Source organism: Microtus ochrogaster, unplaced genomic scaffold (genome assembly GCF_000317375.1).
Source record: "Microtus ochrogaster isolate Prairie Vole_2 unplaced genomic scaffold, MicOch1.0 UNK18, whole genome shotgun sequence".
NCBI lineage: Eukaryota > Metazoa > Chordata > Mammalia > Rodentia > Cricetidae > Microtus > Microtus ochrogaster.
Genome location: NW_004949116.1, coordinates 5,736,739 through 5,747,641, shown reverse-complemented (window position 1 = coordinate 5,747,641; position 10,903 = coordinate 5,736,739). Strand labels below are relative to the sequence as shown.

Here is a 10,903-nt window from a genome sequence, read left to right as displayed (position 1 = left end):
CTGGAGAACTAGGGGAGGTGGACGTGACCAGCCCCTGCTCTGGAGAACTAGGGGAGGTGGACGTGACCAGCCCCTGCTCTGGAGAACTAGGGGAGATGCACGTGACCTGCCCCTGCTCTGGAGAACTAGGAGCACGGCACTGGCAGAAGCAAGTTCAAGGACAGACACTTGTCGTCTGCATACACTGTGTGTGCGCATGTGTGTATGTGTGTGGGGGTGGGGGGCAGACATTTCCCATGCTATGCAACCACTGGCTTCCCGGAATGTTTGCAGTCCTGGTCAGCTGCAAACGGCAGAACCGACTGCCAAAGTTGTCTCCAGGAGTCACTGTTCTCTATAGAAAGGATCTCTACAGAGGGTGGAGACCAAAAGATCCCATTGCTCTCCACAAAAGAGGGGAGATATGGAAGATATGGGACCAAAAAGCCCAAGGAGGATCTTTCCAGTTCTGCTGAAGAAACTATTGAGTTTTGAGCTGCTAGATGTTTCCCGTGAGCTTGCGACTGAAGGCAATGTGGTATTAGGTGAAAGATGGGGGGCCAAGTCTGCGGACTCTTAGCTACCTGAACTCCCCTAGTAGAAGCCCCTATGATCCCTGCGCAGTCCTCCGATGCGATACGGGTCTCCTCCTACCCAGTCCCCTTGTCCCCAGACACCCGGGCTGCCAGAGCACAACGCGTGACTCTCTACGTCCTGGTGGGAATAAAAAAGGAAAAATGCAAACCCAATCCTGGAACCACCTGCGACAGGGCAAATCCTACTCAGCCAATCAAGGGAAGGACTCCTCGGAAGCCCCGCCTTTGGCCCTGAGTGACAGCTGGTGTGCAGGCCCGTTTAGAGAGCGCGAGCGCAGATTCGCTTGGTCCAGAGCCTGCGCCACTGGGATCCCGTTGCGCATGCTCACAGCCCTCTTCCAGGACGTACACCTGCTAGGAGAGTCCGCCGCTCGACCCACCATCCCACCAGAGCATCGCGCACCCAGCCATGACAGCACACTCCTTTGCCCTGCCAGTCATCATCTTCACCACGTTCTGGGGCCTCATCGGCATCGCTGGGCCCTGGTTCGTGCCTAAAGGACCCAACCGCGGGTAAGAAAGACGAGCAGGCCTCGATTCCCTGCGGACCCTCCCTGTGCCCTGACTAGGCTCGCCTCTTTACCCTGGGGCTCCCGCTTTCTACCCTGCAGCTCATGACCACACTGGAACACCTCTCCATCACCTCTTCCAGATCTGTATCTGGACCGAGGCAGCCAGGAAACAGGCCGGAGGACCTGGAAAAAGGGTAGACTCAGAAGTCAGGGGGAGTTTGAATGTGATCAAACACACCACACACACACACACACACACACACACACACACACACACACACACACACACACACCACACACACATCTACATGCAGACACACCACACACACACACACACACACACACACACACACACACACACACACACACACACACACCAGCGCAGTAGGTTAAGCCACCTATGGGCACTAATGCGCCATCCTTGTCAGCTCTGTGACGCTGGGCAAATACCAAGTCTCAGTTTCCTCACTGAGGAAGATGGGGACGGTGGCAATACCTGCTTTGCAAGGCTGTTGTGAGGGTTGCCCTCTGGGCACATTGTGTATACTGAATGATTTCAGCTCCCTTCATTTTTGGAAGGCTCCTATCAGATTTCTGCACCGTTTACCAGTCCCTCCTCAGTCCACCCTCACATTTTGGCCCCTGGTCCTTTGTCGCAGCACTGACTGCCCAGTGCACAGCCAGGAGTGGTCGGAGCTGTCTCCTGATGCTAAAGGAAGGATCGGGCACTAACCTCTTCAGCCACCTTGAAGTCCTTGGGCTCTGCCCTGGATTAGGCATAGATGGGTGTTGTCTTTATTCCTGCACATCTGAAGGCGGCTGGAGAGATGGCTCAGCAGAGACCCTCCTCTTCCAGAGGACCAAAGTTTGGCACCCACATTAGGAGACTCACAACTGTCTGAACTACAGCTCCAGGAGCTCTGAGGCCCTCTCTGGCCTTTGGGGCACCAGCATACATGTTCACATAGCCACATACTGATACACACATATGTAAGTAAAAATAAAAATACATCTTAAAAAAGATTTAAACTGGGTTGTACGACTTTACTCTAGGCACACCAGTGTCTCTTCCGAAAGTCTTGGTGAACTCCTTCTTGTTCAGCACATCTGTCTCCAGCTGTGTTGGAAGCCTCTATCGTTGGTCTTCTCTGAGTGGGTACAAAACACTGTTTTCTTTATAATAGTCTAGCCCAGCCTCCTTGCTGCTTGCCCTATCTTCTGATCTGTCCTTTTCTTTGACGTTGCTGGATGAATTCTGAGGCCAGTCTATGGTGGGTTGCCACAAAAGGAGCTTGAGCAAAGCCTTCTTCAGCATTGAGATGGGGACATGTTTGCTGACAGAGAAGAGAGGGGAAGGGAGAGATTTACAACATACCTTGGATGTAGATGACCTTTGATGGTCTCATGCTTCATCTTGTAATTCTTACTCAGAACGGATCTCAGCCCCAGGAAGGCTGTCACGGGGCGCTCTTTCTCTAGCCCTGTGTACCAAGGCTGCCTTTTCCTTTCTGCTGTTACAGGGTGATCATCACCATGCTGGTAGCCACTGCTGTCTGCTGTTACCTCTTGTGAGTATGTCTTCCCAAAGAGCCGGGGGCTGTGGTGACCACTAGTGCTGTCTGGCTCTGCCTCCCAGGTGACAGTTGCATGGGCTTTGTGTTGCCCCAGCTGAGCTGTGAGATACATGAGTTGGGCCAGCTCAGTAGTGTCTGCTCCTGTGTGGGCACCAGAATCCTCCAGACAGGTTGTTCAAACACAGCTTTTGTGCTCCACTCTAGACTCGGCAAGCGACGTAGAAATAAGGGCATCATACTAAGGAATGCCTAGGTGATTGAACTAGAGCCAATGTATAGCCACTAGGGGGCAGCAGAGGTGTGTGGCAATGCTAGGGTGGCTCCCAAAGCCCCCCAAGGAACCCTCACCTGGGGACCAGCTCAGGGACCTTACATACTTACAGAAAATTAAATCATCTCACATCGAAACCCACAAATCCTAAGCCCAATTCCCCGTGCCAGCCAGGACACAGGCCCTGCCACCTGTTGGATTAGCTGCATGCTCTTTGAAAGAGAGGAGTCAAGTTCCCCTTGGTATGTGAGATGGGTCCCATCTGTGCCCAGTCCCCTCACTCTGCTATCCTTGGCAGCTGGCTCATCGCCATCTTGGCCCAGCTAAACCCCCTGTTTGGGCCACAGCTGAAGAATGAGACCATCTGGTACGTGCGCTTCCTGTGGGAGTGACCATGAGAATGACCAGCCGGCTTCTGGCCCCAGGTACTGAGGGGACTCACTTGAGGGTGAACTGAGGGGCCTGCGTGGGAAGGAAGGGGATCAGGACCATCACAGGGGCTTCCTCTGGACTCAGGAACTAGTTTGTTTAGCAAGGGAAATGAAAGACTATGCTAGCCTCTAAGAGGGATGGAGGCTGGGGTTCCCGGTCCCTGTCCTCAGTAAGCTTCTTCCTGAGGTGCAAACATACAGCCTCAGCTGTGGACTGCCAGACCACAGGTAGGGACAGGGGTGTGGATGAGACCCATCTGTAAGTTGGTCAGGTGAGGCTGGCCATGGGTAATAAGAAACCAGCGTGGACAGAGGGAGGTGAGGGTGAACTGGTTCAGGTACGGAAAGGAGTTGGCTTGAGGGAGATTTCCAGCCGGAGGGGCAGATGAAGGGATGATGGTGGTGATCCTTAATGTGATATGCTTTTCAGGTGTGCTGCTGTGGATGGCCCAGCCTTGATACCCTGGAGACCCTGCATTCCCACTGCCCCCGCCCATCACTCCACCTTTCTGTGCTCTTCCTGACAGCGCTGTGGGATCCACACCCCAGAACCAGCCTGGTTTCAACTTCCCAGCCATTGGGGGGCTCCATTTGGGAAAGCCTTGGCTCAGCTGGGCCAACCTGTGCTTAAATCCCCACACTTGGCAGTTTGCTCTCTCTTCCAAGCAGATCCTGGCTGAGAATCTGGACTTGCTGGGGGTCTCTTTTCACCCTGAGAGCAGAAGCCAGGACTCAACCCAGTCCCAGAAAGGACATATGCCTTTGTGGAGAAGAGACTTGTGGCCCAGGATACTCGAACCTTTGTACTTTGTGAAATACGGGATTGGCATCACAGGCCTTCTCCAGCTCTGGTGTGGGTTATTCTTTAGGTTTCAAACACTTCTAGATGTGACAACATGGAGGTGTTGATATCTTAAAGAAATAGTCACACCAAATCCCCATCCTGCACTTTGGGTCAAGATAGAAAATATAGTCTTTTGTAGCAGTGAAGTACTCTGCATGGGAGGGAGGTGGTGTCTTTGGAATGTTCTAGTCACTTTCCTCTCCCTCTGTAGATAAGCTCACCCACTCCCCAGAACCGCTCAGTTGGGGTGCAGCCATTCCAGGAGGCTACACTTGATTGGGTTGTGGTGGAGCAGAGCCCAGTGCTGGTCCCAGGAGCATTGGGATGATCTGGAGTTAGGATTGGGGGACAGACAAGAAGGTAATGTTTGTGGGCTACTATTGGCTGTGCCTCCCTGGCTTCTGAGACCCTCTGTTCCCAAGCTCATTGGCTCTGTGCCAGGCACAGTGGAAGACAGAGGATACAGACCACGGGGGGGGGCACCCAGGGGACTCCTCCAGCCCATGCCCTCACCCCTCTGAGAGGGTGACTTTGGATTTTACATTCTTGCCTGAGTTCCCAGAGCTAGGACAGAGCCCTGCACTGTCCCTGGTTCCCAGCCAGTGGCTGTCTGAGTTCCCAGGGGGAAGAAAAAGCAGCCTTGATTATTTATTGACTATTTATCTGGGCTTCCTCCCCTTGTAGGAGTCATTTTGGGAGTTGCAGTAGAATACTCTATAGCTCGGATTCCTGGGCACTGGGCCTGCTGGTTGCAACTTCTCCCTTCCTACCTTAGCCCCCGAAGCCTTCCTGTGGGGTGGGGCCTGGTAAGCATGAGGTGTGTTGAAAAGCTGATTCCTGTCTAATAAACAGTGGTGATACAAGACTGTGACTTAGTAGCCAAATTCTGGCCTCTGCTCGCTTTGCCAGCTGCCATGTACTTTATGTTTGTCTCTTTCTGTCCCCTCTGTTCAGATGTTTTCTGTTTGTTTACTGGTGGCTCTGGGGAAAGGAAAAGGGACAGCACTTCTGGGACTTAGATGCAGAGGACCCCACATGTTTTTGAGATCTAGAGGAGAGGCTGGTTCTACTGATTGCCCTACACTTAGCCCAGTATCTGCCCAGTAGGACAAAGACCAAGGCTTAGTCCAGTGGCACTTCAACCACTGACTTTTGCCCCCTGAAAACAGAGAGCACAGTGTCTGTGCATAAAGCAGGCTCCATGGCTGAGCAGAACTTTCCCTTTTCCTGAGTATCTGAGCTTGGGGACTGTTTGTTGGACTGCCGGCCTGGGGTGAGGAGGGCAGCAGACAGAATCAGGTACTCCAAGGACAGAGCCTGTAGCTTAAGGGGGGGCTAAAGTCTTTTCTGTGGAGGTCGGGGGAGGGGGAAGAACTGGGAATATTAATAATAACCGGTAAACTCACCTTTGGGGTCCTGGAGCCAGCAGAGGGGTTTGGGCTGATTCTTTTTGGTTTGTTTGTTTGTTTGCTTGAGACAGGTTTCTCTGTGCTCTAGTTGTCCTAGAACTGACTTTGTAAAGCAGGCTAGCCTCAAACTCACTGAGATCCGCCTGCCTCTGCCTCCTGAGTGCTGGGATTAAGGGAGTGTGCCACCACCACCCGGCTTGGACCAATTCTAAGGACAATGAGGAGTAAGCTTGTCTGGGTTCTAAAGAACAAGATCTGTGTGTGTGTGTGTGTGTGTGTGTGTGTGTGTGTGTGTGTGTGTGTGTGTGTAAAGGAGAGTAAGCTCAGCAGTAGTCCCTGGAGAACAAGATCTGTGTGTGTATGTGTAAAGGGGTTTCTTAGACTGCCTTACACAGTGGGCTGGGTAGTCACAAAGGCTGTCCACATGTTGGAATGACAGAGAGGCCATCGCTGCTCAGTCCACAAAGCTGCATGCCTAAGCAGTCCCAACCTAGTGCTGGAGGCCTGGAGAGCCAGTGATGTTCAGGCCAAAGAAACAGAGGTCAGATGGCGGCGGCAGCTGTAGACCCACATTCAAGAAGAAGGACAGACAGCCAGGGGACACTGCTTTTACTTGATAGCCAGTTGGAAGCAGCCACCCATTTTGAAGACAGTCTCTCCCTTCAGTTAATTCTCGGTATCCATAGCTTCACAGACAGGTCTAGGGACACATCTCCTCGGCTAATTTTAAATCTTGTCAAATTGACAATTAACCAGGCATCATGAGGAATCAGAAAGGGTTTAAGAAAGGTCACAAGCATGTGACCTGGACTTGATCTCTAAACTTCTCTGTGCAGGATTTACGGTGAACAAGAAACCCAGTGGTAGAGACCAGGCAGAAGTGGTGACCCTGAGGAAGAACCTCAGGCAAAGGCAGCCATCATCAGGACCCCCCAGCCCCGGCATACCTGTGCTGCACGGAAACCAGGGGGTGAGGGAGTATGCCAGGACAGCCACCTGGGACAGTTCAGTGCTAACTGCAGGGCAGGATCAGCAGTGGGAGGGACTTGTCGTGCTGGGGTTTTCCTTTGTTTATTGTTGAGCTGGGATAGTATTTGAGCTGAAAGGGTCAGGAGAAAGATGTTCCCAGTGGCCAGGGCTGGGAGTAGTCAGAGTAAGAAACACTCCTCCCCAACAGAACTCCAAGAGCCTAGCGGGTGGGTGAGTGCTTGGAGTGTCCAGAGACAAGAGGGGAACCAAGGGACTGGGGTGCCAAAGAATCCAGAGGAAGAGGGCTGAAGGGAAGAGAATGGCTCAGGGTATCACATGTCCCCATTGCCCTCCACGCCAAGAAATCAAAGCCAGCTAGGAGCTTCGCTTGTAGGCAATGTCAAGCTGCTAGGGGCTGAGAGTGGGTGGGTAGGTGAGGTCAGAAACCCCAGAGACAACTGGCAGGGAAGGGCCTGTAGCCTCCTGGGGCAGGGGGTAGAGCAATAAAATGGGGAGATACGGAAGGAAAGAACCTCTGGGTAAACACGAGCACTGGGTGTAGGGGCCATTCCTTCAGCTCCTACTACTGGGACCCAGCCAGGCCTAGCCTGCCGCATTCCTGTTGCCAGGGCTTCAGGTCTGGGTGCCTGAGATCCTCTCTGGCCTGGGGTGGGGACAAGGGAGGGCTCCCCTGCGAACAGCAACTTCCTCCTCTGGGTTGTTGCCTGCACTCTGAGCGCCTTGGTGCTGGTTTATGGCACCTCTATAGATGATGTGTCAGTGACTGGGAGTCGCTGAGCTCCCTGGCAGCAGCCTCTGTTTCTGGAGGGTGGAGATGCTCCCTGGGCAACCTTTCGCCTGCTTGGGCCTGGCAGCTCCTCGAGCCTGTGGCATTTTCCTGTCTAGTTTTCTTTCTTCTGTGCAGCCATTGGTTTCGTTTAGAGCTGTGGAGATGGGGAGAGGACAGCCATGAGAAAGGATGTTGCTACTATGGGTCCCACAGTGTACAGCACACCCACACCGTGCACACAGAGGTCAGCGAGCTGTGGAGATGAAGGTCTGGACTCAGGCGCTTAACACAAGGGTCAGGCACGGGGCGACCTGTTTAAAGCAAGTGGCTATGGAAAGCCATTTCTTCTCAAAGTCATTTCCTCAGAGGACGGGTTATCATGGGATCCCTCTAGCCACGAGGCTTCAAGCAGAGAATTTGTCTAAGCTAGATAGCTACACACTAGAGGGAATCCAGGCCCCATATTAGCCATAGACTCTAACATAGTAGGGCAACGAGAGGGGACGATGGAGAGTACCTGTCTCCTCACCCTCCGGTAAGATTAGGTCTCCTACCCCTTTGCCATGAACTATGTTCTATCAGGGCTCTCCCTCCGTGCTCAAGGTGGGAATGTGCAGGGCTAGTGGGTCTTCATCAAAGCCACGCAAAACCTGGCTTGTGAGATGGTTTAATGGGTGATGGTGCTTGCTGTCAAGTCTGATGAATTTGATTCCCAGAACCTATACAATGCAAGGAGGACCAAGTCCTGTGAGTTGTCCTCCGATCCGCACTATGGCACACACGCACACATATAATCTAAAAAGATATACAAAACTGGACATTAAAGCTAGAACATGTATTCATTTGACAACTTCCCTAGAGAAGACTCTGAACTCTGATCAGACCTTTGCAGTGGGACAGAACATTTCAGAGAAATAGAATAAGGGAGTCAAGAGGGGTGTGATCAGGGCCTCAAGTTAAATTAAGATAAGGGAAATTCAGGATTATAAGAAGTTGGTTAAGCCAGGTGTAGTCATACATGTGGATAATCCCAGCAATCGGGAGACAGAGTCAGGAGGACAGAGACAGCCAGTCTGGACTACACACTGAGATCCTGTCTCACAGAACAAGGTCTGGGGATGCCTTCCGTGGCAGAATGTTTGCCAAGTGCGCACAAACCTGGATTTTATGCCCAGCTCCACGCACACAAATGGTCAGTGTGATGAAATGAGGCTGTGTTGCAGGTGCTCCAATGATGAAGAGTTAGGTCGAGAGGTCACACCTCCCTGATGAGGGCTTTACAGCTGAGTGGTATTCAGGTCCTCGCAATGACAGTCCTGGCTCGCTGGAGAAGCACACAGGGACATCCTGAAAACAGAGGAGGGTCGGGCTGCTCTGAGCTGTTTTTAGTAAGTGCTGGGGTGGCAGGGAGTGTCAGAGACACAGAATAGGATTAGGGCTTGTTCACAGGGACTTTGAGCACTTTGCTTCTGCCCTAGATGAAAAAATGGTTTGTGCAGAAAAGCACGCTCCAGGTCCAGAATCTAGCCTTCCTCAGAGCTACCTGAGTCTGAGAGCTCCCTGTCCAGCACTCTGCCTGAGGGGAGGAGGGAAACAGAGAGAACCAGGACCTCCCAGGCCTGAGCACAGGACATTCCAAAGGAGTGGCCTTCGGCTTCAGGGATGGGGGTGGGGAGTCTTGCTAAGGTTGCTCCTGTTTCTGGGCGCAGGTTGGTCATTCTGTGTCAAGGCAACTTTCATAGTTCTTTTCAAAGAGGACCCCCACCCTCACCCCCAGGGGGAGGCAAACCAGTAGTGGCCAGCACAGAGGCCCACAGAATGTCCCTGGAACAGAGATATTTACAAAGGGGCAGTGACTTATAGGATACGGTACTCCTGAGTCAGTTGTGGTGAGGGCCAAAATACTTTGAGACTCTGTTTCAAAACACAAAAGGCAAAAAAAGTATGATAAATTTATACTTTTCAAGGCTTGTATGACAGTCCAAGAACTCAATAGATTAGTACAATGGGGAAAAATGAGAGTTCAGAAATAATAGAAACTAGAGAACACGTGAACTAGCAAATCAAGTCCACAAGGAAAAGCAGGGTGACACTATCAGCAATATCTGAACCCCAGAGTCAGATCAGCACCAGTCAATCATGAGATTTAAGGATTAAATGAACCTATAGATGTACTAAAAGGAAATGAGAGAATTTTAAAAATATTGTCATGTAATTTAGAAGTATCTAAGGGAAGGTCAGAGCAGGGAAAATCCAGAAGCTATGGAGATTAAGTTGAATCATTGATTACAATTTATAGGTGTGCTAAGTGTCACACACCTGTAGTGCCAGCAGTGCAGGCACACAGGACTGTGGCTTCCACAAGCAGTCACTAAGGAGGAGGGGATGCAGGTGTCTGTAGGCCAAGCTGCTGGCCAACAAATCAGGACATCCCTGCCACTCCCAGAAGACATGCCTGAGGCCTCTTGGTGTCTCTTGCTGTACCATCTGGTGTGAGGGAGCAGTCTCCACCACAGAGGCTTGGGCATTTGTCCAGGTTGCTTTGGAGGTTCCTGGTTGGACAAAGATTTAGAGCTCCAAACTCCAGTGATCTTCACTGGAAGGGGTCTCATTTCTTGAGTTTGACTTTGGGTTTTTTTGCTTCTTATAACTACTTTGATTTCAGGATGGGTGGTTCAGCATCAGTACCAGCTAGCAAGTCTTCTGGGCCTTAGAGGAGCTGACTGGACAGATGGTAGCTATGATTATATAACTAAAAGGGAGTCCACATGACTATGCATGTGGCAACCAATGGAGCTGTCTCCTCCACCACATGCAAATAAGGTAGGGACCTCTCTCTGAAGCTTAATAAATACCCAGTTTGGCCAGGGAGCATAGTCTATCAGGGCTGTAAGATAACGTCCAGTCAGAGGTCTGAGTGGCCATGACCAGCTGGTAGGATATTAATGGGCTGTTACTCCATTTACAAATAAACAAATATGGTAAAAAAGAAACTCCTGCAGAGTGTGACAACTGGTTAAATAATGGCACAACGGTTATGGAGGTAACCAAAGCTGCTTTCTGATTGGATGTGAGGCCTGTTCCTTAGGAGGGAATTCATGCCTAGTCCTGTAAACCTGGCTTAAAGCCCATGCTACTTAGGTCATGAACTGTAAGGGGAACCCTCTCCTGTTGTTTAGCTACATGGACATTGTCTTAGTCACTGTTCTGTTGCTGTGAAGAGACACCATTACCAAGGCCACTCACATAAAAGAAAGCATCTAGCCGGGCAGTGGTAGTGCACACTTTCAATCCCAGCACTCAGGAGGCAGAGGTAGGTGGATTTCTGTGAGTTTGAGGCCAGCCTGGTCTACAAAAGCTAGTTCCAGGACAGGTTTCAAAGCTACAGTGAAACCCTGTCTCGAAAAAAACAAAACAAAAAAAAAACAAGAAGAAGAAGAAGAAGAAGAAGAAGAAGAAGAAGAAGAAGAAGAAGAAGAAGAAGAAGAAGAAGAAGAAGAAGAAGAAGAAAGCATCTAAACAGTTTCA

The 10,903-nt window shown here is 51.2% G+C and overlaps 1 protein-coding gene across 1 annotated transcript; it reads left to right on the top strand.

Moving 5' to 3' along the window:
* The first annotated feature begins 881 nt into the window (after nt 1-881).
* Nucleotides 882-5,078, top strand: Atp6v0e2 (ATPase H+ transporting V0 subunit e2). Its single transcript, XM_005367479.3, has 4 exons — nt 882-1,088; nt 2,608-2,655; nt 3,231-3,357; nt 3,794-5,078. Exons 1-3 carry the CDS (start codon nt 985-987, stop codon nt 3,322-3,324), a joined length of 246 nt encoding a protein of 81 aa, XP_005367536.1. The 5' UTR covers nt 882-984; the 3' UTR covers nt 3,325-3,357; nt 3,794-5,078.
* Nucleotides 5,079-10,903: the final 5,825 nt, after the last annotated feature.

Bases quoted from the DNA above. Each gene is read 5' to 3' on its own strand.
- Atp6v0e2 (XM_005367479.3), top strand. From the start codon at position 985: ATGACAGCACACTCCTTTGCCCTGCCAGTCATCATCTTCACCACGTTC. The intron at 1,089-2,607 runs GTAAGAAAGACG...CTGCTGTTACAG, and splicing joins CCTAAAGGACCCAACCGCGG to GGTGATCATCACCATGCTGG. The intron at 2,656-3,230 runs GTGAGTATGTCT...TATCCTTGGCAG, and splicing joins GCTGTCTGCTGTTACCTCTT to CTGGCTCATCGCCATCTTGG.